Genomic DNA, 27,430 nt, shown 5'->3' on the forward strand with positions numbered 1-27,430 from the left:
GGGGTTGAACGTTTCCTCCTATTTTTGTTTATCTGTTTTATTTCCTCTTTTATGAACTGGCACTTTGTATCTCTTCCCATTTTATTTATTATTTCTCCCACATCTGTCTTCTTTCCAACTCCTTATGGATAGGGTTTCGGCTCAGCCAGGGGTTTTTTTTTCCAGGGCCACTTTAGCCTGTATAGCTTGCCTTCCTTTACTCAGGACCGTGGTGACTGAGCAGTCATTTTTGTTCTGTCACTCAGCTATAACAGAAAACCCACTTTAAACAGAAAGCACTTTGCAATTTCTTCACCTTCTTCTCCAGTCTTCTCATCTGAAATAGAAGTTGGGCCTCCCTTCTTGGGAAGAATGTTCTATAAAGTAATGAAGTTCAGTTGGAGAGTTTTTTTAGTAAGAGACATAATACAGGCAGCCCCTTGCAGATTAGTTTGATATTCCCATGAGGCACCTGAAAGCTAAAAGGAAATAGTGGAATTATCCTCATTCCCCCCAAAGCTGAGGTCAGGTCCAAAAAGGCTTTCTGCGCCATTGATTTTTCTTGAGCTTTTGTGGCTCAGCTTGTGGCTGTGAAACACTATTCATCGCGGTGGATTATGGCTTTTTCTTTTGTCCTATTTACTGACTATCTGGGAAGTGCTGCCAAAAGTGGTGACTGGTGATTATCACTTTGGAGAAGCAAAGCTCGTGTTGCTCATGCCTGAGGAAGGTTAGTCAGTGAGCCTCAACTTTTTCTATGAATGAGCCGTCGCTGTTCTAGCTACAGGGAGTTATGAAAGGAGATGCCACTTTCATACGCGCTCTGGGGGATGAGAGTGATACGGCACAAAAATGGACAAAAAAGGCAACTCTGCCATCCTAGGCCTTTCTTCCCCAAATAATAGACCCAGTAAAGCAGCAGGATGTTGCCAACCAATAGGGCACAAATTAGCACACAGACCCACGCTGATCTCCTACCTGGGAAAGCATTTTGTAGATGGTAAAGTGCTTTGTAAGTGGTAAGTGTTGTGTTTTTGCAAATACTTACAGGTCACTAGTTTACTGGGCTTCTTGGTACCTTAAAGCTGAAAGAGTAAACTTTCCCATATTGAGAGTTTCACATATTTATTCATGTTTATTGAATTTCTACTATATTTTAAGCATTGTTTAGCCCAGACGTCAGTAAGCTACAGCCTGCAGGTGAGATTTGAGCCACCACTTGCTTTTTTATAGCCTGGGAGTGAAAATTGGTTTTACGTTTTTATAAAATGGTTGAAAAAATTAAAAGAAGAACAATATTTTACGATACATGAAAATTATATGAAATTCAATGTCAGTGTCCACAGTTTTACTGGAACACAGAGATGCTCATTCGATCATGTATTGTTTCTGGATGCTTTCCTGCTACAATGGCAGAGCTAAGTAGTTGTGACAGAAACTGCATGGCCTGCCAAGCCTAAAATATTTACTATTTAGCCCTTGACAGAAAAAGCTTTTGACTCCTGTTCCAGACACTAAAAATACAGCTATAAACAAGATAGACATAGTCTTTGCATTTACAGAGCTTATATCCATGTGTAACATTACTTTAAACATGGCCAAAGTGGGACTCACCATTGATCCTGGCTTAAGAAACATCAGGTTCTAACCAAGTGAGCTAACCTTATATAATTTTAGCCAACCTTGGTTCAGCTTTATGGAATCTGATTAATTCTTCATCAAATAAAATCAAATATGTTGATTAGTACGTTAGACTGCAAAGGTCACTGCACTTAAGACATTAAACTAGTTGGGAAGCAAAATTTGTTTAAAAATGGAAAAAAAGAATAATGATAATGACACACACAATAGCTGCTTTTGACTTTTCAAAAGCCTTTTATGTGTGCTAGTTTACATGCTGAAGACTTCATGAGCTAAGAATTTAGAGTGGAAAAGCTCACTCTGGACTGATAGAGACTGAGTAGGCTTGCCAGAGGAAGTAGGATGTGGCCCAAAATGATGGTTCTGATTTCCTTCTTCAGTCCCCAGGAACCTAACAAATTGTCTCCTGTGGACAGCAGTCCAAGAAACTGCCTTTAGGACTCTCCCATACCCTATGGTTTGGCAGAATTTCTGCTCTTATCCCCATGGTGTGGGTGAACAGCTTCCCCTGGGCTGATGAAACAGGAAGACCAGGGTTGGGAGCTTCTCACCCCACTTGTGAAGTGGTCAGAGATCTGCTCTCCCCTAAATGGGGAATCAGTGGGAGCAAGACTTGCGTGGGAGGGGGTGTTAAATATTAGGAAAATTGGGTAGGCAGGTAGAAACTTCGATTTCTTAAAATGTAAGGAATTTGAGAAGTCTTAGAGTCCTTTAGCTAACTTTCCAACATGTGTAGAACCCCAAAGGGTTACATCTTCCACTATACAATGAGCAACATTCATACCTGCCTGGCTCAGGTTTTGTTTAACTAATGGTTAAATAAAAGAATGGCTAGTAAAGAATGACATACTGCCATTTGCAGCAACATGGATGGACCTAGAGAGTATCATAATTAAGTGAAGTAAGACGCAGAAAGGGAAAGACAATGTGATATCACTTATATGCGGAATCTAAAAAATAATGCAAATGAATCTATGTACAAAACAGAAACAGACTCACAGACATAGAAAACAAAAAATTTATGGTTACCAAAAGGGAAAGATGGAAGGGAGACGGATAAATCAGGAGAATGGGATTAACAGATACAAACTACTCTGCATAAAATAGATAAGCAACAAGGATTTACTGTATAACACAGGGAACTACAGTCAGTATTTCATAATAACCTGTAATGGAAAATAATCTGAAAAAACTATATAACTGAACACTTTGCTGTACATCTGAAATTAACACAATATTGTAAATCAACTATGCTTCAATTTAAAAAAAGAATGGCTAAAAGAATAAAGGAAGGAAGTCGAGTCACATATAAACATTAATCAGAATACTTAGAGCATAGTGTGCTCTCAGGAATAGAAATTTATGGGTGTTCGTTCATTTGCTATTTAGCAAATATTTATTGGTCCTGCTATGTGCCAGGCACTGAAACCCATTTTATCTCAATGACTAATATTGAAAATCTTTCTCAAATGTCAGTGTCTGCTTTGTTGCTTTAAAAGGACAATCAGGCAAGTGTCTGGTATTGAACCCTGGAGAGGATTGAAGAGCATGGAGGATCTCTGACCTCATGGTTATTATCCTGGCTAACATCATAGAAAATAATAAAGTTACTGTGGGGGCCTGTCCTGCACACTGTATTTGCTTAAGAAGGCACACTGTAGTGTCAGACTGCCTGGTGTCAAAGCTTTACTGCTCATTAAATTTGTGCCGTTGGGTTAATTTTGCCTTTTTTCCCCTTCCATCTGTAAAACAGGCAAATGATAATATCTATTGGATAGGGATGTTGTGAGATTAACTAATCAACATCCGTTGGCAGGTAGGAAACCATCAAGGTAAACGGTAACTGTTTTTGTTATCACAAACCTGTTTTGTTATCCACCTAGGAAAGGTAGAGATGTTGAGACTGAGAACTTGAAGACATGCCCCAGAACTTGGTGGTTTTGTTTTAATGCTATTCACAGTATGCACAGAGGAAAGAGCAGAGCCCTTTTATTTGTAGTTTAACTTCTTTGACTGTGTCCTCGCCTGAAGATGGGGATAGCAATATCTAAACTATGGGGCTTGTGCAGGGATCACATGTATGAGTGTGGGAATTTAGTGAGCTCTCAATAAATATTACTTTCCTTCTGACAGAGTCAAATTAATTAAGAGTGTTGCTGAGTTGGGTTCTAGTTAATTGAACTGTAATATGTAAATCAACTTAATCACGGACTGGCTCTGCCAGATAAACACCCAGCACCTGGTATGGTTTGGTTGAGCACCTTTATTTGTTTGGTTTTGAAAAATTCTTTCCCCTTTTGTGGCTTTCTTAACATTATGGATCCTTCCACTCAGCAGTTTGCATATTCATCTGAAAGAAGGATTTTCAGAAGGGTTTAGAAGATTTTAATTGTGGGACTTAACAGGACTGATGTAAATTAATCCAAGTCAGTTGCAGACAATGGAACAATGGGCTGGTACCTCATCACTCCTTGTTTATTTTTCAAATAAAAGGAGAAAAATGGGAAGTGTTCCCATTTGAGTCACAGACTGCGGTGAGGGTTAAATGAGTAAACATCATGGTCTTTAGAGTGACAGACACTGGGTGGAAACTAGAAAATCTTCCACCATCACCTTTTACCATGTATTTCCGTTTGTGGGATATCTTCCCAGCATGGCACGAGAGAAGAAAACGACATTACGTTCATTATGACAATGTAACATTGAAATAAGAGTGGAAGAGATCTGTGTGAGTTGAGTAAGGTGGGAGTAAGAATGCCTTGAGATGAGACAGAGTAAAGGAGGCCGAAGGGAGACCTTGGGACCCTGTGCAATGATAATTTCATGGAATTATACTGGTGGGGTGTATCCTTATTTTGATCATTTTATCATTCCATAGCCATCACCTTAAAAAAGCATTCTCAGTTTCGAGCACTGCTGATACTTGGGGCTGGATAATTGTTGTGGGGGCCTGTCCTGTACACTGTAGGGTATTTAGCAGCATCCCTGGCTCCTACTCACTAGATGCCAATAGCACCTCAGCTATCCTCCCAACCCCCAGCCCCCAGGACAATAACCCAAAATGTTTCCAGACCTTACTAAATGTTCTAAATGGGGGGTAGAATCACCTCCAGCTGAGAACCACTGCTTTGAAAGGATTTGTTTCCACAACTTTATGGGCCCTCAAGGCTTCAACATTCCTTTTAGGCCATTCCTCCGACTAACTTTTGGACCTCTCCAGCACTGACTGGCCAAACCACATTGGTAGCCAAATGGTGACCTCCTCAAAGTGGGCTGGGTAAATCCCTATGAGGCCAGGCTGCAGTGCCACATTTCCAAGTGTTGGGGCTGCCTAGATTATTTTCCAAGGTAACGTGAATCTTATCTCCAGTGGTCCTTGCCCCTACTAAGTCAGTATTACCTGGGAATAATGATTACTCAGTTCTGTTTGTGGTGCCTTTATTTTCTGACAATAAGCTTGGAGAAAGTCACAGAGACTTAGTTCAATTAATAAGATAAAGCCTGTAGATTATCCTGTTAAAAGAGTACCCCAGAATTATTACTTTAATATAGGCATAACCACAAAAGGAGGCTGAGAAGTAGGGGAAGGTGAATTGCCAAGTGACATTTTAGGAAAACAAAGGCTTTGCAAGGTAAAAACATTCACTTTTCTCCCCAGTTACAGGCTTAATGTTATTAATAACTCAGATGTCGTATTTATGCCATTATTGGCAGCATGCATACAATTTAAATATTTTAGCTTCCATTATGCAACTGGATCTACATTACTGACCTTCAAGGGCTCCATTCATAAGGGGTGAGGAAAGGGAACAATCAGCTACTTCATGCAAGGACTGGCCAGCCGACTGGGTTTCCCAGCATTGTCAGACAAACCACCACACAGGGAACGCTTTGGAGCCACTTGGAACATGGCAGAGTTGGGACAGAGAATGATGGGGGTGGGGGAAGCTTTCAGGGCAGGGAGAGAGCCAAGGCTTTTGAAAAAGAGATATCCCACCTTTGTTCCAAGGGGGAATGAAATATCCATTAAGACTGGTGACACTGGGAATTTTGTTTCAGCTCAGTTCCTTTTGTTGTGACTCCAGGGCAGAGGCGAGGAATCTGGGGTGATGAGATTTCAAGCCAAGATGAGAAAGAAAAAGAATTCCTTCCAAAGATTTCTTCTATTGTCTCCTCAAGAATAAATATTTATAGAGAAAGTTCAAGTGAAGTCTTTTACAATGCTCATGCCTTTAAGACTAAGCCTTTGAGAGAGAACATGTAAAACTATGCTTAAATGAAGGGTGATCTAATTAGGCTTCCCAGGGAAAACCAAGAAACCTCAAGATAATTTCCTATATAAAATCTAATTGTGTTCTCAAGTGGACTAGGGATACCACTCTGAATTATCCCAACTCCATAGACTGCAGCAAAAATGTACAGCCAAATTGGATTCTATTTTAAGTAATTAAGTTATTTCCCTTCATAGGATCTATAATTTGCCTTCAACAAATGTGATTTGCCTCAGAAAGATAAGACATTGCAATTTTTCCTCCAAAATTGATTTTCTGTGCCAGAAACAATTATGAAAACTAGACCAAATATTCCTTTAATTATATCCTGGTTATTATCTTTGAGGCCATGCCCGGAGTGCCGTTTGGGTCGCAAAGTGAGATAGGTATGGTCACTGTAGTTTAGACATGATCTTTTTTTTTTTTTTTAAACATTTTTTTATTGAGTTATAGTCATTTTACAATGTTGTGTAGAAATGATCTTTAAATGTAAACCGGAGCTGAAATTTACTCAAGAGTCTGGGGCTTGCACAATGGTAGTGTAAATAGCTACGGGTGATGTTACATAAGACTCCAAAATCTTGTGCAAAGTATGGGTAATGGGCAGTTTGCTTCAGTGGACTTTTCTTTTGAACTCTAAAAGCACCAATTTAACTTTTTATCTGCTTGGCTGAACCCTTGAGGTGCTAGATGTTGCAATAGATTAAGAATAAGCTTGGGGATTTGCATAGAAGTTATTGCAAGAGGGGTATTTTTGGCATGGTTAATTTTATGAAGAAAACATTCACTTTTGGCTTTATTTTCAATAACAGTTCAGTTGACTTATGACCAGGTGTTCTGGGGGACAATAGTAGGCAATGATTAAGAGTAAGGGCTGGAAGGATGAATGGAGTCAGCTCTTGGTATGTCCCCTTGAAAGTGCAAGTTATGGCAAGTCTCTGAACCTCAGCTTCCTCACCTGTGAAGACAGTGACGACATCTTGATGGAGAGGATTAGAAGGGAAGAGCATACAGTGCCTGGCTGGCACAGACCTGGATTATACAAGGCGAGTAGTAGTAACATTTAAAAAATGGGACTGCATGACTTTTCTTTACACATATTTATCTATCAGGAAGATTATCTTTCATAGGAATAGGTGTTGGCTGGGTATTTCTAAACTTCTGAGTTAAGAGTGGTTTAAGACTTCAGATTTTGAAGTCACACTACCTGGTTTGAAATATTGGTTGTGCTTACTTATAACACTTTGACCATGTCACTGAGGCTTTCTGTACTTTGGTTCTTGCTCTACAAAATGTTAGTAATAATAGAACTGGAGCCTATCATAGAGCTGTGATAAGGGTTAAGTAAAATATTACAACTAAAATACCTAGGGCAGGATCTGACATGCCATAAATGTATCATTATTTTTGACTTCTGCCAGCCAAAGGAGTATCAGTAGAAATCAGAACATAACACTAAGTAAGTTTATCATGTACTTTTATTAACAATTTCATACAAACTGTATACTGTAGGTTCTGAAATCAATCTACTCCTGGAAACTGAAAAACCAGCATTTCTATACCACTTAAGGTTTTGGTAGTAAGTGCCATCTTCTACAGCAAAATCACATAGTGTAACAACACAATTTAAGAACAGGAAAAAGAAAATGTTCCACTGGAATGGAGATTATTTATGCACAGACAGCTGAGGATCATTTCTAGCTTAAGTGATTCACTATACTCTCTGGAATATTCAGTTCCCTTTTCTATGGTCCTACAATCAGACATATAGCAACTAAGAACTTGGCCACAGGTCCTGCCTAGACGCTCATCAACATGAAACAAAAAAATATTTATATAAATAAGTCAATTAAACCTCACAAAAACTAAAGGAACACAAGAAAAAGTCCAATAGTCAATAAAAACTGTACAGTATTGGTCAGTCTTTTATATCTGAAAAAAAATGTGTAACTTAAAAAAAAAAGTCCTTTAATGTATACAAGTCTTTTACATCAACATTAGCTGGAGTGAAAACTCGAAGACTCCGACTCGGTTGAAACAGAAGAATGTCCACCCCGCTTTCCCTTGGAGAGGATCTTGAGGCTAGACCCTCTGCTCACAGAGGTGAGTGCATGCTGGGCAGAGGTTTTAAATTTGGCTCCAAGGAAGGCATAGAGGATGGGATTCAGGCAACAGTGGAAAAAGGCTAGGGCCTCAGTGATGGAAATCCACTTGTGCACAATGCTCTCAAACTCACATCCTTGCTGGATGATTTCCAAGAGGATGAAGCAGTCGATGCTGATTCCAATGTAGTAGGGTAGCCAGCAGGCGAAGAAAGCCAAGATGAGGATAACTGTGGTCTTGAGGGCCTTGCGCTTCTGGTAGCCCTTGGAGTGGGACAGCTTGGAGATAATAATGCAGTAGCAGGACAGGATGACAATACCTGGCAGGATAAGGCCAACCATGATGTGCTGAAAGTGGAATACCACCATCCACAAGTTACTGGGGTATAAGCGGTCACAGATGTACCTTCCTTCCGCCTCTGTGACGTTGGCAAAGATGAAATCAGGAATAGTCAACAGGAGAGCAGGTATCCAGACGCCAACATAGACCACCTTTTCAGCCAACAGCTTCCTTGGCCTCTGACTGTTGGTGGCGTGGACAATAGCCAGGTACCGGTCCAGACTGATGAAGGCCAGGATGAGGACACTGCTGTAGAGGTTGACCGTGTAGATGACATGGACTGCCTTGCACAGGAACTTCCCAAAGTACCAGTTTGCCACGGCATCAACTGCCCAGAAGGGAAGTGTGAGGACAAAGAGGAGGTCTGCCACAGACAGGTGCAGTCTGTACTTGTCCGTCATGCTTCTCAGTTTCTTCTGGTAGCCCATGACCAGGATGACCAACCCATTACCCACTATGCCAGTCAAAAAGATGATGGAATAGACAGTGGGCAGAAAGACACGGTTGAAATGGGCATTTTCCTCCTGGAAGCAGGGTTCCTTAATGGAGTCATAGTCGCCTGAGCCCAAGTCATCCTCTGTATAATTATCAGAAGAGAGTATCTGGAAAAGAGGCAAGGGAATGGACGTTCACTTTCAAGTTCAGCAGGCATCCTCCAAGTTTAAAACAATGTTTCTGGGATTTTAAAAAAGCAATTTACAAAAGCCAACTCAGCCCATCCTTCTTCAGGAAATTCTGCTCCCACTAAAGTACCCGTGTAAGAGCACAAGGGACTTACTCTAGACTCCTCCACAGTCACTTCATTGTATCCCTCTTTAGTAGAACCAATTACAAAATTCTTTGTTCAAAACAAAGGGGCGCTGAGATTCTGACGGTTTTAAAGTCACATCTTTGCTAACTCTTCTGCCCCGCCCACCAGAGGAAGAAAAACGTTGGGAGGGAAAAAACCAAAACAAAACACAAAAAGGCCAGTCGGGTCGGGGGTAGGGGGTTGGGGGTGGGAGTAGGGGTAGAATCTTGTGCTCTGAGGAGGTGGGATTAACTTTCTCTATAAAGATTCGCCAGCACAGGGAAGCACGCGTTGCGGGGAGGGGGGGGGGGTCCCAAAGACTCATTTTCCTAAGGCATGAAACATTGTTTTCTCCACTCTTGTCTAAACACAAACAATTTTGTACTTAAGCAACACGTAGTGGGATCTTAAGCGGAGGGCTTCGGTGCTTGAAGGCAGGGGCGTCATAAGTGGATAAACCTCCCCTCCCCCCGCCCCGCCCTCGCCTCCTTGGCGCTCCTCAGGGGCGGGTGTCTCGGCCGTACCCATGTTTATCACTTGGCCCTTTGGGGACGTTAGGGAGCACAGCATTTTAATGGGATGGGAAGGTCACGGGGTCTGCACCCGTGGCCCTCGCTCCAAGTTTCATTTCCTCACTCTCCCGGGTCGCTTCCCACCCCGCCACTGATCCAGTTAATGGGGTGGGAGGTCTGCAGCTGGAAGCCTCCAAGCGGAGAGCGCGCTGGGGGCCGGGTGGTCCAGCTCTTGACCTCCGCGCTGCGCATCACGCTCACGCCCACCACTGGCGGCTGTGGCTCCAGCAGTCTGGCCCCGCCGCACGCCAGGCTCCGTCCCGCAGGGTGCAGGGGAGATTGGGCGGCTCCGCCGCGGGAGCCTTTGAATTGCGCGCCGCTTGGGTGAAACGAAAAGCCTCCCTAGTAAGGGGTTTTCAAAAGGCTCCAGGAAACCACCGACGGTTAAATGGCGTAACCAGGCTCGGTAAGAGCCAAACGGTTTCTCCACTTGCACCTGCCTGTCTGCGCCGCAACTATCGGCAGCTCAGGTGCCCTCCCAGCCTCTCACTCCACCCCTAGTCCCCGCCACGCGCACCTCGGGGTGCTGCTGCGCCGTAACTATTAATACTCCTTCGACCTCTGCACCATCCTGAACTCCCGAATCCCAGGGACCACTCGCTGCTCTTTCGACGCCCGCGAGGTCTCTCCTTCAATATCCCAAGTTGTAAGGCTGCTCCCGGGCACCTCCCTGCTGCGGCCAACGCGCAGAACTCCCAGACTAGCAGCACCGTGGGGCCCCCGCCTTTCCCGCCCTCTGCTTACAATGCCCGGGCACTGGCACGGCTCCGCCGGCAGCAGAGTTTAGCGAACATGCACCCAACGCCAAGAGGGTCTCCAGGCGCCTTTGCCTTAAGTTAACTAGGGGCGCAGTCTCCCTCTGGGAACTCCGCGCGCCGCCCTCCACCTCCGATTCAGATCCTGCAGTTCTCTCCAAAGAAACCCCCGCTCCCCCGAGGAGGAGACCCACTGTCTGAGTCCCCGGGCAGCGCGCACGTCTTCTCTGCACTTGTGCATAGAATGTTCTTATGTTTGCAAATAGCATGCAAGCCTGGCGCGCGTGGCAGAACTCAAGGGGGAGACACATGCAGCCACCGAAACAGTACTTCCAGTCTTTTCTCCTCTATTTACAGAAAAAAAGATTCCAATCCAATCCCCTCTCCTGTAGCCAAGGGCACGAAAACTCCTTTCCATGCCCCTTCTCTGGGGCACAGACACCTCCAATATTCTGGTCCCTTCTGCCCGCTCGCAGAGGGGTTACGCTCTTAGTTCTTGTGTTTGTACATTTAAGAAAAAGCAAGTTGAAACTGAACTTACATGGAACCCGTCCATGGTAACCGCTCGCTCTCCAGCCGCAGGGGCTACCGGAGCACTCAAATCTTCGGGGTCACTTTGTTACCTGCTGCCGCGGCCAACAGACTGAAGTTTTTGGCCGAATCTGGACTTTTATAAAAACACGCTCCGCGGGCGGCGCATGCGCCGCGCGGGTGGGCGGGGCGGGGAGAAAGGCGGTGGTTGGGGGAGTGGAGCAGACGAGGGGGAGGAGGACCCGAGGGTACGCTCTCAGGAGGCCCCCGTGGGGGTAATCCTGAGAAGCCCCTCAGCGGCTACTGTTAGCTCTAGCTCGCGATCACCTTGGGAGTGTCCAGCTGGGTAGAGCATCCCGGAGGCGTGCTCCAACTTGGGAAAGCAGGATTCGCCTAAAGGGAGGTGGAAAGCGCGGGCGACCCACGCGTCTGTCTGTGGCGCATCCATCCTTGCTCACGTGGATGGATTCCCAGATCTGGGAATACTACACATGGAGACACTAAGGCCCAGAGAGGGGAAGTGACTTGCCAGAGTAACCCAACCAGTAGGCGGCAATGCTGGCAGTGGGTCCAACATCTGACTCCATTCCCTGTTCTTTCAGTAGATGCAATCCATTAAGAAAATGAAATAAGTAAAGATTTTCTTCAGAGCACAACTGTGTGTAACTAGACATGCACATCCACAGTAATAGTACCAGGGCTAGGTGTAGACAATCATGAAATATTTTCAGAAGAAGGTAGGATGATTTGGCATAATTCTGGAGGGAGACGGTAGTAAAGACATAGTTATGCATTTCAGGTAACCAATTCGTGAATAGCAGTTTTAAAAAATACAAAAGTGTGCTTTGTTATAAGAGAAACTTAGCGAATAATACTCTTGTAACAGATCACAAGGTACTTGCACATAATCACTCTATTCATTCTCACAACACCCTGTGGGTGTTTTCATTACAGAGATGCAGTTAGTCAACAGATACTTAGTGAGGACTGACTGCATGCCACACACTGTTCTAGGCGCTGGGAACACAGGGAACCTGAGGACAAGGCCCCCAAGTGGAGGAAACAAAAAGCACACCTGCAGAGATGAAATGACGGGGTTGGCCGGGAGTTCCAAGCCAAACAAACCCACCGACCTACCCAATGCGGAGGAGCAGCGTTGGCATCACTAAGAAGTCAGGTTGAAGAGTTGGGCGGGGTGGAGTAGGGGTGGGGGCTGGACGTTTAAAAGTGTCCCAGACGGGCCAGGGTTTGCAGCGGGCGCCCAGACAGTGCTTTCGAGTCTCGCGCCACTTCCCGCTAGCGCGGAGCCTGGGTGGGGCTGTGGACAGAATGAGGGGCGGGGCCGACAAAATAGTGCAACCGCAGGCGGGGGTGGCCGCAGGAGTGACGGGGGGCGGGGACCGAGGTGTGAGCGTCAGCTGGCAAGAACTGTGATTGCGTTGCGACGTGGAACCCAGAAGCCTCTCACTCTGGGACGGTCCTAAGAAGAGGACTTGCCCAGACTGGACCCTAAGCACCACCCCTTTTCATCCAGATAAAACCTTTCAATCTGGAGGTGTTCCAGAGACAGTTCGTAGGCTGGGAACCGGTTCTCTAGCGGGCATAACCTTCCTCTTTTGTCTGGACCCCTTCCCTAATGTTTGTCTGTGAAGGTCCTTGTCTACTGAAGGTTGGTATTGGAATCAGGAGGTGGGACTCTCAGACACTGTCAATTTAGGACACAATAGTAACTAGATAAAATAACATAATATTGCGTTATGTAGAATTAAAAAAAAAGTTTTAAAAGCTCTTTTACTTTTATTAAATCAGCAATAAAACTTCAGGATCTTCACATTTCCATAAACTAGGTAGGACAGGCATCCTATCCGTTGAAGGGTGGGAATTTCAGACAGGTTCCATGACTTACTTTTCATGATGCTTGGTAGTGGCAGAATCAATATGTTTTGACCTAGAATGTCAGCTGCATTGTACCTCAAAACTCTTATCTTCACAATGGCTAAAACCTGAAAAGCGGAATTTCCCAAGCCCACCCAAAAAGGGGAAGGAGGGTAAATCCAGAGTAAAATGATTTGCACAATAAATATTTGTTGATTGCAGACAAAACAAAGCTCCTTTCCTTTATCTAAGGATTCCTTTAGATCCTTTTAGGTATATCTGCTACAAGAAAGAAGATAGTTGAGAGAACAATGAAATGCTATTAACTTTCCAAATTAGGCAAAAAATTTTCTTTTCAAAGATAATACTGGGCCTCAGGATTTGATAAGACCAGCTGTCTCTCACCTGTGGCTGGTGGGAATGTGGGTTGGGGCATCCTTTGTGGAAAACACTGTATTTAGTGGAAACTTAGAACAGTAATTCCACCTGTAGCAACTTATCGTAAGGAAATAGGATTTTGCCACAAAGGTATTCATGGAGGCATTATTTATAATAGTGAAATGTCTGAACAGCCCTAAATGTGCACTGTTAGTGGAGTAGTTGAGAAAATGTTGGTACAATTCTACATGGAATTCCATATAGCCATACAAATGATGTTTGTGAAGAATTCTTAATGACAGGGGAAAATGCTTCTAAAACATTAAGTGCAAAAAGCAGGATTCAAAACTGTGTATATAGTGTGATTTCAGTAATGTTAAAATTAGGAAAAGGAAGGGAAGTTGGAAGGAAAACTAAAATGTTTATAGAAGTTTTCACTGGGTACAGAATAATATGTGATTTTTTACTTTCTTCCTTGCATTTTTCTATGCTTTCCAAATTTTCTATAAATAGATATGAAACATCTTCATATTTAGAAAAAAGTCAATATGATAAAAAAGAAACAATGCCTCCCTTCTCATACCTTTCCCTTTCCTATTCAATAGATGTGATGACTTTTTCTATACCAGTCCTCCTTTCCTCTTTCCAAAGAATAATTTCGGGTCATTTTCCCCTGGGCTAATCCTACCTATATTGATTTTTTTAAAAAAAAAAAATCTTTGATGTTCTTAAAAACAAAACAAAACAAACAAAAAACTCAAACATTTACTGAAGGCTTGTAATGTGCAGCCAACCTCATATAATCCCCTCAACACCTCCTCAAGATAAGTACCACCTCTACTCCATGGATAATCAAATTGAAGTCCAGAGAGGGTGAGGAACTTGGCCTTGATCACACAGTAAGGGTCTATGCTCAGTTTGTCTGGCTCCAAAGCCCAGACTCTCCCCACTACATCACAGTGTCTCCTTTCTCTGACTGCTGAGATTCATCCTCTGAAAGCTCCCACCTGTGAAATGTCATTTGACATTTACTTATATACTGCTTTGAGTAGCACCTCTTGTGACATTTTAATTTTAAAATGAGTGTATGGCTTTTCTACTCTCCCCCAAATATTCTAGGTTCCTTAAAGTGAATGCTCAGATATCCTGTATGCAGCTAGCCCACTGATGAACAAATGATGAACTCCCTAATCATTTACTGAAGCTTTGTTTAATGAGTTAATGACTCTCCTGTGTAGCTCTGGCAACAGAGCTAGGCTTAGGGGCTGTCAGGGCTTGGCAGGGTCCCGAGGTTCTCAGGCTGGCTTTAGCCCAGCGAATAACTAGCCTTGGCCACGGTTTGGAGGGGATGCTTACAAATCCAGTGACACAGTGGCAAGCATTCTGCTACCTCCTGTTGCCCTCTCTGCAGCTGGCTAGTTTGTGTATGAGCGTGTGTGTATGTGTGTGTATCTGTATATGTATGACAGAAAGCTGTACTCTGTCCCCAGATATGCTCAAAACCAGTTGGGGGAAGGGAAGCTTAGGGACAGACCTCCTCCTGATGGTGGATGGCAGGAAGCAGCAGCATTAAAGGCCTTCTGAATGCACCAGGTCCCCCTGACCCCTCGCTGGCTCCTCCCCTGTCGCTTAAAAGGAAAACTGGCACTTTTGTTTCTGATGGAGAAAAAAGTACAAATTTCCTTGATGGCAGTAGGGTATGCTCAAAGGGACAAAGTTAATAGTTTCCCAAGTGATTAAAAAAAGGAGGCTGTTTCCCAAGGGCCATGTAATTCTAGCAGACAGTTACAGATCTCAAACTGACAATGCTATCAAATGTCAACTATTTCCAAGCCAATGTCAGGTCGGAGAAATGGTCCTCAGCCTCACTGCACCCAGCCCACTCCTCCTTCCCCAACTCCTTGTCTCCAACACTTCCAGGTGAAAAGTGACTTTGGCAAATAAACCTAAGTCTTCCATCTTGCGGTTATATACTAATATACAAAAATTATTACTAGTTTTCCAGGTACCATTTTTATCCTAAATCCAAGGCATGTCTTGAATTTCTAAAAAGTCTGATTTCGCTAAAATGAGATTAGTGATTTCCATCAAAGCTTTGTAGTAGTCAAGAACAGTTAAAGAAGTTTCCTATATAAAGAGAAAAGCTAGACTGGTAAACAAACAGCCAATTTAGAGTTACCAAGTAAGTCATTTTAACAATGCAGCCATGTAATTTACAATGCAATGATCATTACTTGACTAGTTCCACTGCAAGGAAGATGCGTTGCTCTCAGAGTTTGCCAGGCTCATGTGACAGGTGTGATGTGGCTTTGTGGATCTGGAGAACAACAAACACACTCAGTGCTCTTGCCTCAAAAATTATGTTAAGCTGGGAAAGAGGGCATGACTTTAGGAAATAATAGAGTGAGCAAACTCTGTTCTGCATGGAAAAGACTTGTCATTGTTTTCCTTAAACCAGTAATTTATTGGCAGTGACCTCAGGCAACTATATAACAAGAGGAAGCACCTAGAGCCCTGTGGACAGTCTACTTTCTAAAGAGAACTCTGCATCTATAGCAGAGCCAGGGTGCTCCCAGAAATGTGATGTTCTGATCACCCACACAGATGGGCTTTGAGATCTTGCTGAGCTCATTCCAGCAAGAGTTTTATATTAGCAGAAGGATAGGATGAGAAATCGTGTACGTGTGCACGTGCGTGTGCTTATGTGTGTAGAGGAACCCACATAATGTTCTTGCATGAGCAATGTTCTAAATCCAAAGCCATGATTATGCCTTATGGGCTTCTTATAGGTCTAAGGTGCAAGTGACAAATTCTAAAATCTTGCAGATACTGTAAATGAATGAGGCAATAGGGAGTGGTGGGGACCTTGAAGAACTGGTGGGTACCTGCCCTGTCCAAAGTGGGTAGCCACTACCCTTGATTGTCCTATGTGGGAATTTGGGCCATATCTTCCAATTTTTTAAAGAGAAGCTGAAAATCCTGATGTTTTTAAAATGTGAAATCTCTCAACTTTAAAATGTTAATTCAAAACAAATAAGGAAACCAACAAAAACTTTATAAGCTTCCAGTTTATAGTGGCCTAAGGTACTGGCACTAGGAATCTAAAGAAAAATTGGGAGTTGGGAGACATGGAAGGATAGAACAGATACGTGCAAGGGCAACACTGGTAAATAAGCAGAACTGGCTTCAGTCGCTTTGGATTTCCCAAGCTGATCCTCCCTTGTAGCTCCCACTGTACTCAGGTTAATATTTAAGACCCTGAAGAGAATTAACTCAACTTCCATGTGGCTCTGTTTTATTTCCCCCCAACCCCTTCTGCATCACTCTCAGCCTTTGGCTACCCTGATGCACGAATGCTGGGATGTTATTCCTTTCAGCTTTGTAGGACAACATCTTTTGGAAAGATGAACAGTCCTTTCCTCTTCTTTTTAAACAGGAGGACTGACGGTAGAAAAAAGGATGGCCAGCTGAACAATGAAGCTTAGTGGTTCAGAGCGCAGGGCTTTGGAGCTGGCTTTTATAGTTAATTGAGTGCTGAGGCTACACATCTTTCCCCGCTCCACTTGCAGGGGCCTCACATAGCTGGGCAAGTGTATCTCTAAGTCTATTTCCTTAGCTGTAATATGCAGATAATAATAACATTTCCCTTTTTGGATTGTTGGGTGGATTAAATAGGATAACGCATGTAAAGTCTTTCACACAGTATGAGGCACATAGTAAGCGCTCAATAAACATTACCTGTTAGAGATAAAGGCTCATATCTCAGCTGCTGAAATGTCTTTCTTGTCATTGAGGGCTTTGATTAACCAGGCAAATGGTTTTCTCCATCATTACCCACAGAAGTGAGATAAAGGGAAATGGACCCTTCAATAAAGTGTGAAATGTTCTTCTATTTGTGGGGCAGAAGAGAGACATGTGATGGAGGAAGGAAAGAGAAGTAATAAAGTTTCTCATACGTGCCTTGAAAGCCCCCTCTTGTAGTTGCGAAGACTCATATTTAGGGTTGGGAAGGGTCTTTGAGCCCATTTGGTCTACATTCCAAGTTGCTCCTTCTACAGCCATACGGAGTGGACTCATCTCTGAACACTCCCAGGGGTGGGTGGCCCGTTACTCGGAAACAGAGCCCATTCACTGGTGAGTGAACTTGATCACTGGACAGCCCTCTTTCTTATGCCCCACCCCACCCCATGTTCTATCTACTGGGTCTAATTTAGAAAGAGCTCGGCTGAAGGAGACACTGTGAGAGGCAGCCAAAGAAAGCGGCAGCCAAAACCATCCTGGGGCCAAAGCAAAACCTGCCTTCCTTTCCTGAAACACTCGTTTCTGCAGCCGCAGGGATGAGTCCAATGAGAAGCCTCTTTTTTTTCCATTAGCGAGTTTGAGAGCGGAATCGGGCCAGGTTAGGATTTCTTTGCATAAAGGAAATTATCTCCAAACATGGAAGATTTGGGGATTAAGTGACTCAAAAGATTTAGTGCTGGACTTCTTAAGGCCTCCTGAGACTTTCCAATGTACTGGTTGTGGAAAGAGAATGTAGGAAAGTAGCAGCTAATCAAGAGAGAGAGTAACCCTATCTTTGCTTGGTAGTAAATTAGAGGATGCCGGGTTAAAATGGATGCTTTAAAAATTGTCTGAAGATCCATACCTAAATGGGTTTCTTTTTAGCACGTGCTGACCTGTCCCTCTAATCCCGTCCAATCAAAAAGCTAGGGCGTTTCCTGGAGTCTCTGTAAATGGGATGGCTCTGTGTTGGAGTTTATCTATCTATCTATCTATCTATCTATCTATCTATTTAATTTTTGGTAGGGGGAGGTAATTAGGTTTATTTATTTTTTTACTCTCATAGGAGATACTAGAGATTGAACCCAGGACCTCATGCATGCTAAGCACATGCTCTACCACTTGAGATATTCCCCCTTCCCTAGCAATTTCTTTTTGAATGGAGGGAAAGATGTTGTTTTCAGAATTATTTAAAAATATCAAAGTGGTGTGTTTCAGGTTGTCTTTCTTGTTCTTCCACTCATTTATCCCTGTGGTTACCTGGTTGTGGCATCATCCTCTGAGCTGTGTTTACTTGGGTCCTAGTTTCCGAGTACAGCCCTGCTTGCTCCTGAGAGCTGTGGTGGGGCAGCCGCTCAGAGGTTCCCAGGCACCCAATGTCCTGTGTTTGCCTCGTTGTCCCTTTATGGTTCGGAGATATGCTTACTTGTGGATAGTTTATTGCTTATTTGGGGGCAGAGGAGAATGACCTCTGTAGCAACACTCTGAACAGCTGTGAACAACTTGGATGCATCCTTTCCACTAACAGCTGTCCATATGCATGTCCAGATTGCTGAGAGCTTTATCTTTGGTGATAAATGGGAGGGCATTCCAGCTCCATATTCAGGCTTCTCCGTAAACTGATTTAAATTAGGCTCCTCGTGACTGGATAGGATTTTTCTTCTCTGTCAAGTAAATTTTCACTTCAGGGTTATAGTTCTGGCAACTGGTTACTTTATTGAGGGGCATTTTTTTTCTGATTGTCTTCATTCCACCCCATATGGGGTGTGCTAAGGTTGTTGTTATACATTGGCAATTTGCCAAACAAAAAAAAAGACCTATTCTTCTTCCTTCAACCAAAGACCCTCCCCCAACTCTCTCTGTCACACCCACACTGACACACACACACACACACACACACACACACACACACCCCACCTCATAACCAGCCAGCCCAGAAGCCCACGTTCTCCAGCATTTCTGAATTGTTGGATGTCCTAGTAGCTCCTTCTTTCTCTCTTCTTTGTCATATGTCTTCCCTGTGCCCCAGCCTCAGTTCCAGTTAAGGGGAAGGCTTGCTTGGGCGCTGCCATGAATTATATCAGGACTTCCATTTAAGAGTTCAGGTGCTGAGGGTCACCAGACTGGCTCCCTGGTCCCTGGTAAGTAAAGACCACCTTTGCCCTTTTAGGCTAAACACAAACATTTAATTGGCCTTCCTTTCCAATAAGTCCTGTGAGAAATCTCCAGCCTTGTCCTTGAAAGCATGAATATAGAATGCCCTGCCCATTCTCCACCAGCCTAGAGGGTTTTGAACTTTGCTTACTTTCTATAGTCTGCCCTGTGAAACAATAGGTTGTTTTCCAAATCTGAAAAATGATACATGATTAGGTATATTTTTTCCAACTGTACACTGTATTTTCTCTTGAAATTTTCTGCTTTGCTTGAATCAGAGAAAACCGCTTAGAATGCACTGCTGCTCTTCTTACCTGGGGTCTGCAGTCTCTGGCCCCAGGCCCTTGTGTCGTGTGTGAACAGAATGAGCTGTTGTGAATGAATTCTGTAAAAGAAAGGGCTAAAAGAAGGGGCATGTGAGGCATCCACAAGAATAAAAAATTGACAAAAATAAACCAATACAAGTCAGGGCTTCTCTCCTACCCACTACTGTCCCACTTTGTCCTAAGTATAGAGTTCTCCTCTTGTCTCAACAGCAAGGGAAGTAGGTTTTACTGTGTGAGCTCTCCTTTTTCTGTTTTGCCAGGGGCAGAAGTGTACACACTTGTCTGTTTCTTCACTGGCCAGAGGCAGTGTTGTGGGTCCCATAATCTCCCTGGTCCTCAGGCCTCTTCCAGATTTTCCACAGAAGCTGAAGCAGCCACCGAATGCCAGGTGGTCCTGTCTAGTGAGGAACACCCCCTGCCCCCAAGGGAGAATTCTAGAAAGTCCCTCTGGGGCTGCTACTCCGGTTCCCCGAAACCACCCCCCCCGCCCCCGCAATGAGACCTGGCTTCTGGAGCTGAAGACTGTGAAGTACTAAAAAGAATTCTACCAGGAGAACTATATTTACAAAGACAATGAAGTGTAAAGCAGCAGGCTGTGTCCCGGAAACGGGAGGAGATAGGTTTCCCTGGGTGTGACTTGGGTTTAAGGGACTAAGGATAGGTGAGTGAGCGCCACATGAGATCACCTCATCAGATGAGTTGCTTTGCATACTCCAAAGTGCCAGACATCTATCAGGGAATAACTATTATATTAACCATTTATCTTGTGGCGTTGATATGAGGACCATAAAAGGGCATATATGAGGCTACATTGTAAACTGGAATAACACAAATTAAAAGTTAATTATTAGAGACATAAGATGTTTTCATTAAATCTAGCTGGAGTGTAAGAAGGTAGCCGGTAATAGTTTCTAAATCACACAGACCAAGTTTTGACCTGGAGACCTCAGCCCTGCTGGGAGAGGTGGAGGAGATAACAGAATGACAGAGTCTGCCACTGGGATCAAATCAAGGTTGGTGTAAGTCCTCTCATGGTGCGAGCAGGTTTCCTTGGTCCTCTCCTGTGGACCTGGAACACACACTCTCAACCTGCCCAGGGTCTGTCACACAGCATTTTATTTGATTTTTCTATTTCTTTTTATGATCTGCCTTCTCCTCCCTTAGTGGATTCTCTTCCTGCTCTCTCTCTGGCCCCTTCTGAGCTCCTTCTTTTCTACTTCTGAGGCCTCTTCATCGCCTGTCTCCCTCCCTCCCTCCGTCTCTTCCTTCTTTCCTTTCCTTCTTCCTTATTTCCTCCTTTTCACAAACTGTTGTGAAGGCCTACAATGAGCACAGCTCTGCTAGGCATTGGGGTAGATACTAGATGAATAGCATACAATCCTTGGTCTCAAGACACTTAAATCCAGCATGGGAGGTAATACAGGGCCACAGATAACTGTAACATAAGCCAGAGCAGGATGGACACTGTGAGCCAAGTAGGTCCAGTAGAGAAGGAGGTCTTTCACACAGGAGAGGCATACAGAATACGTAGGATTTTGACTTGGAAAGAATTAGGCAGGAAGGAGAACATTCTGCCCAAAATGAGTAAGCCTGAACAAAAGGCTGGAGCCACAAACAGGGATCAGCCAGCTTGACTGGAATGTGGATTGGAATTCTGTCTGGAGAGGTACTTGGAGGCTAGAGCATAGATGGTTTTATAGGCAAGGCTTTGAGGTCTAGACTTTTTTTCTCTAAAATAATAGGAAAACTGGGAAGATTTTGAATTGGTAGATAATATGGTCAGAGCCATGCTTTAGAATAATTAACCTGCAAGTGGAGGGTAGGATGGGTGGGAAGGAGGAAGCCAAGGTGGAGAGAGCAGACAGAGACCTATTTGGATAGCTCAGGTGGGAGATTGTAAAGGTCTGGGCTGGGTGGAAAGTGGTGGCAATTGGAAGGAGACTAATGGATAGAGAAGATCTCGGGGGCCCAGCTAGCATCTGGTGGCTCATTGACGTGGGGATGAGGTCAGGGTGACTGGAATTTCAGCTAGGGTGTGATGAACAGAGGTGAGGGAGAGGCTACTGGGGAGGGGAGGTGATATTGTTTAGAGAAAGTCTGAAAACTCACTTTTTTATTTTTCCGAGTTTGGGTGTTGATTGCACCTGCCTTGTGGGCTTTTATGTGGCATGAAGTGTCTGATGATATCCTGTTACTGGTGTCACCAGGTGACTTCATCTACTTGTACGTCTTTACAAGGTAACTATCAGATGTGGCAAAACTTGACAGACCAGAAAAAAAATGTAGATCTCAAGATCCTTCTTACAGCCTTACACTTCTAACGCCTCTGACTGGGTATGATATGGAATTGAATTTCTGGGATGGGACACTATATCAGATCAAAGCTGATCAATATGTGGTTATTGAACACCATTTAGAGCTGGGTACTATATTAACAGCTATAGAAGAAAAAGCAGAAGGAAAGAAGAGACTGTCCTAGAAACTTAAATATGAGTTCAACATCTCTAAGGTAATAACAGCTCAGATATAATTGTAACTTTCATGGTCACAGATGAATTATGCAGAACACAAGGAGTTGCTGGCCTCCGCCATCCTTAGACTTGCAGAATCAGAATCACCAGGTCTGGGACCCAGTGGTTCAGAGGAAGGAGTCATTTCAAACCAATGTGCCCGGGGAAAGCCTTGCAGAAGAAATGGAATCCAAGCTGACTGAGCCTTGCAAAGAGGTTATGGTGTGCTAACTCTTTCACCTCCTGGCTGGGCACATTGCTGGAAGTCCTATCCAAAACGCCTGAAGTTAAAGTAATTGCAGGGCCCCTTAACTGCAAACATAATTTTTAGCAGAACTTTGAAAATAACTTGTTCTAAACTTGTGCCTTTATTTGTACATTGTGCCACAGTCACTTTTAAGTGGCTTGCTTCCAGACCTTTACTCCATTATAGGAGTTGCTTTGCTGAGTGTTCTGGTCTACCTTTGGTTCCAACTTTGGTTCTTTTGGCTCAAGGTTGGCTTTAAAAATAATTTTCTATAGGCAGAGTTTATTTTCAGATCTATTCTCTTTTCTTCTTGGCCTCAGATCACTTTTCTGGCTCTTTGGTTATGCACTGGTGGCTGCTTTCAAACACTGTTGTCCCACAGTGGGATTCTTTGGGGGATATTTACTGTTCAGAAGCAAGTGAGTACAGGTGGACAGGCAACTGGGCTTTGAATCTGACAGGGTGGCACATGCTGGTTCCCAATCTTTGAGCAGTGGATTACCAGGGAAGTTATTGTAAAGGGTCCAAATATTTCCAAGTTCCAAATCTTGCTTCAGACTGAAGAAATAATGCGCTGCAACTTTTCAAATGCATATGGATACTGTTGTGATGAATAAAATACCAAATTTATTTGAAAATGTCTTAAATTTATAATTTTGTTTGGGGGGATATGTGTGTATATTTAAGCATGTTCATCAACAGGCACTAATGGTATGACCAGCTTTCCTCTGGTGGTTCATGAAACTTTGTGGTTGTTAAAAGTGATCTTTTTTTTTTGGCAGAGAAAAGGCAGCCTAAGGGGAACAGAGTTTTTTTCTGGTGCCTGGAGCCCACCCCTGTTGGGGCTGCCAGGGAGAGAGCTCTTAGATAGCTGGAGTGGGGTAGGTTGGAAGGAATATTTCTCTGTGCAGTGGTACCACTCCGCTGGCAGCAGGGCCCTGCCAACCAAGAAGCAACCAAATAAGAAGGCTGTCATTTGAGAGGCAGCTTCCAGGTCCTCAAAATCTACCTCCCATCCTGGAAAGAATCCCTTATAGAACCTTCTGGAAGGGTGAACATCTAGTTCTGCTCAGGACCCTGCACAACAGATACTACCACTAGCTAGGTAAGGGAGTTAGTACTACCCCTAGTTTGACCGCTAGGTAGGTTAATTAGTACTACTACTACTATGTAAAATTCAGATCTCTGGGCTGTTTCTGCTTTGGCAGGACTGAGGTGGGGCCTTTGGTGTTTGTATTTTTTAAAAATGGTCTAGGTGATTCTGATGTCAGCCGGAGTCAAGATTGACGGCTGTTAAGAGAAGACATGAATACTTTGTTACAAGGCTTTTTGTTTGTGAAGTGCTCACTAATGCGTGAAGTGTCATGGTGAGCCTCCTGTGGGTTTTATATTTATGCCCCTTTTCTTACTTCTCACACCCACCCTTGTAGATAGATCCCTATTTTAAAAAACGGATGAATTATGGCACAGGGAAGTGAAACCAGTGTGCCGGCTGAGGAGTGACAGTTGGAACCCCAATGTACAAACGAAACCGGGGAACACTGGGTGTGACGAGCTCTTGAGGAGGGGTAAACAGTTGTGACCTTGAACCCACAATGGAGATTGGCAAACATAAAACAAGCACTAGTCCAATGGTAGGAGACTGGTACTGCTGAAATCAGGGGAGGGAAGTGCTCTTTAAGAAGGTTCTGACACGCCCAGTTCCTCCGTCCATCCAGTCTACCTTGGGCAAAGGTGTGGAATCAGTTTGTTTAAGAGCTGGGGCTCTGGAGCTAAATGATGTGGGTTCACGAACTGAGGGGCTTTGAGCAAGTTCCTAATGTTTTAGGGCCTTGGTTTCCTCATAAAAATGATGATGAGGCAAAGTGGTGCCTGCCTCTTGCCATGTGTCCAGCCATCAACATTAACATGTGACACACCTGCCCTGTGCTGGTCCTGGGCTGGGTATACCACTCTCCAGAAGCTGATAGAAGCCTGTGTTGAGGATGCAGGGGAAGGAGAAGGACAAGGGCTTCAGAAACTCACATCATTCTTCATGTGTAGGATCAGGGAAGCCTGATGTTCCCATGCTCTCTCCTGCACTCCATAGCAGGGGGTGCCTTCCTGGGTTTCTCCAGAGGCTAGTGGTGAGCAGGAAGATGGCAGCCACCACTTCTCATGGCTGCTCCAGTATGTGGGTGACAAAGCCCTGCTTCGGATGCAGCAGGTCACCCCCACATCTCCTGCCTGGTCCCTGAGGAGTGAACGTCTCATTAGGAGAGACTTCTTTCAGTCACGTGGATCCCAGAGATCACTGGGACTTGGATTGTTTGAGATACCACTAGAAGTTCTGATCTGCTCCCGAATGGGCCCCAAGAGAGGGAGGGCTACCATAGTGAGGCCCATCATGTGATGGGTCCCCATCTACGTGGGGCCTTGCTGCCTTGCATGCAGTGACATCTCAGCCCACAGGACTGTTAAGGTCTCTAAACTTAAAACCTCTGGGTGACCTTCCTCTCGGGAGTAGCAGAACCATCATGAGCCTGTTTAGGGCTCTTCCTTAGACATGAGTCATACTTTCCTACCTAGTCTGCTCTAGGTCGGAGTAGATGCCACCTAGCAGCTAGGCGTCCATAGGAATACGCCTCCTCTCTCTTCCAGCCTCTCATTTTCCTGCTATTTCCTCCAAGTTAACATCTTGCTGAAATGGTGTGAGTTGACACTGAATATCTGCTACATATGGCTGCCCACAAGTAACACGTCAGCCTTGGGTATGGGGGAGGGACATATTTTAATATCCCCAATCCCACTGTTTTTTGGGACTCTTTGTTCCTCCTTCATATGCCTTTCCCAGGCAACTGATTGGGCTTTTTGATTTGGATAACCCAGTGAATGAACCATCAGAGAGCAGAAACCGAGCCCTCTCTGCTGTTGGTAATTATAGTTCTTCTTCTCGGAACCCCTTTCTTTTTGTAAATGCCTACCAGGTGCCCCCAAGTGAAAAATGATACTCAGTTTGTTTGGTAAAGGCATCCAGATAAGGGGAGTCAGAACCATCAGCTCCCTACAGAGAAGTGGTTTCCTTGGTCCCTGCCACCACGTTAAATGCTCACCCTGGCTCACTGACTGAAATGAGTCAGTGGTTCTTTCAGAATTCCCTTTAGCACAGCGTTTCAAAGAAATCTGTGATTCAGATCACGGTTCATTTTTTTCTTCACTGCAGCTGACTATTTTGCATTTTCCTAAGGTGAAACACAGCCTGTCTTTTCAGGTGTTGAGAAAGAGTCAACGCTTCAAACTTGAGAAGAGGGGAAAAGCCCTGCTATCAAAGGGAAGCCTGAAAACTTTCTTTGCAGGAGTAGGAATACGCTTCTCAAAATCAGATTCTAAAACTGAGCTGAGTGGTTTGCTGTGTGCAGCTTTCTCCTGGCTTGGATTTTCTCAAATCCCCTTCTTTTTAAAGGGCAATACACCTTCCTTCTGGTCACCATCATCCATCCGCTTAGCCTCCTGACCTCCTGGAGTCTGGCTTCCTCTGACTTACCCAACAGCACCTTCCTGATCCTCTTCATCAAAGGTGACTGCTCTGTTCACAGAGGTCTCCTCATTGACTTCTCACCGGCACAGACTGTGGTGGCTTTTCTATAAGTGAGGTATTATCCGCCTATTTCTGGACCCCCTTCTGCATTGATTCGAATCCATCTCATTTTACAGTCCATCACCAGTCCCACTTGCTGGCTAAAAGGTTCTCCATTGACATTCAGCTCCCTTCTTCTCCAGACATTTACTGAGCACTGACTATGTTCCAGGCTCTAGACATGGGGTTACCCAAGGCCGACCAGGAACCTGCCATCACAGAACTCATGGGAACCCAGACAACCTGGACCAAACCCAGGAAGCCTTCCTGAAAGAGGTGACCTCAAAATGAAGACAAAACCAGTAAATTAGCCAAGTGGAGGGAGTAAAGAGGGAGAGCTTTTTGCTTTTCGTTGTACTACACCGTCAAGCATCTTCTTACACCCTATTTTGCATTTATTTGCTTTGTTTCTGTGCCTAATGTGTACATGTTTTTACCCTCAAGATACTACAACTTTTGAGGGCAAGCGTCTGTGGCACTTTTCCACTTATTCTTCACAAAGCTTAGCACAGGGCTAAATACTTTGCAAGAGAGGAAAGTAGCATATATTATGCCTGCTCTGCGTGCACCATAGTGTGTGCAAGTGGTTGTTTAAGTTATTATGTTACTGAGAGGAATTGGAGGTAGTGTGTCTAGGGCAATACCCGCAGCCTGGAAATCAGAGTGCTGAGTAGTTGTGCGGATGAACACCTATAAACTTCCTCTATAAATCTGGATGAACCTCTATAAGTTTCCTCTGGGCCTTGATCTTTTCATCTGTGAAATGAAAGGATTCCACTACAGTGTCTTCCAGCTCCGTGATCCGCTTTTTCCTGTGTCCTCGCGGGGCCATCTGGTTGTCGTTAAACCGGTGGGAAGACAACTGCAGAACAGGTTCAGTGGTTAAGTCAGGAAACCCAACATGGAAATGAAACCACAACCCCAAATGTTAAGTGCTAGGCCAGTTGGAGACCAAAGAAAGGATGTCCCTGAGAAGTGACACCAGCGTGAGCCCAGCACCTCCATCCCTTTCTTCGTGCCCAGTGCCAGACGTGCTCAGCACGAGCTGCCAACCAGGAAGGGACAATGCTCATTTGGGTTTTGTTCTAAGGGGCCAGTGGAGCATAAACACCTGTGGTCTCGTAACCAAGGCTACAGAAATAGCAAGTGGGTGCGCAGAAGGCAAGCTGATGAGATAGACAGTGCTGGGTACAGACGCTTACAGCAGAGCTTTGGTGCCAAAAACACCTAGTTTGGGACGTTATGTACTAATTCAAGGGTGGCCCCCCTTTTCTGTCTCTCAAACTTTTCAAAACAGGAAGAAAGTTTTGTTAACTCTAGACACCAATAACCTATGTCTTTCTAAAGAGATCTTTCTGGAAGCCATCCAAGAAAGCTACCTTCACTAAGGGGATGCTAATGACTTTTTTTTTCTCCTTTTTTTTTTTTTCTTTACTCTGAGCTTCTGGTAGCGTTTTGGAAGGTTGGCACAAGGCCATCTGAAACCACACTGGGGTGTTAGGTAATCATTTCTCATTAAAATGCTGTTCTGTGGTTTAATTTTCAACGGTTTCTTTGCTACTT

The 27,430-nt window shown here is 44.3% G+C and overlaps 1 protein-coding gene and 1 long non-coding RNA gene across 2 annotated transcripts in view; one reads left to right on the forward strand and one right to left on the reverse strand.

Moving 5' to 3' along the window:
- Nucleotides 1-27,430, forward strand: part of LOC116152996 (uncharacterized) — a 153,296-nt gene that overhangs the window by 109,030 nt on the left and 16,836 nt on the right. The gene's annotated exons all lie outside the window — the stretch shown is intronic.
- CXCR4 (C-X-C motif chemokine receptor 4) lies at nucleotides 7,352-11,137 on the reverse strand. The gene is made up of 2 exons (XM_010983946.3): nucleotides 10,992-11,137; nucleotides 7,352-8,935 (listed from the first exon to the last, which is right to left on the reverse strand). Exons 1-2 carry the CDS (start codon nucleotides 11,004-11,006, stop codon nucleotides 7,889-7,891), a joined length of 1,062 nt encoding a protein of 353 aa, XP_010982248.1. The 5' UTR covers nucleotides 11,007-11,137; the 3' UTR covers nucleotides 7,352-7,888.

Source organism: Camelus dromedarius, chromosome 4 (genome assembly GCF_036321535.1).
Source record: "Camelus dromedarius isolate mCamDro1 chromosome 4, mCamDro1.pat, whole genome shotgun sequence".
Lineage (NCBI taxonomy): Eukaryota > Metazoa > Chordata > Mammalia > Artiodactyla > Camelidae > Camelus > Camelus dromedarius.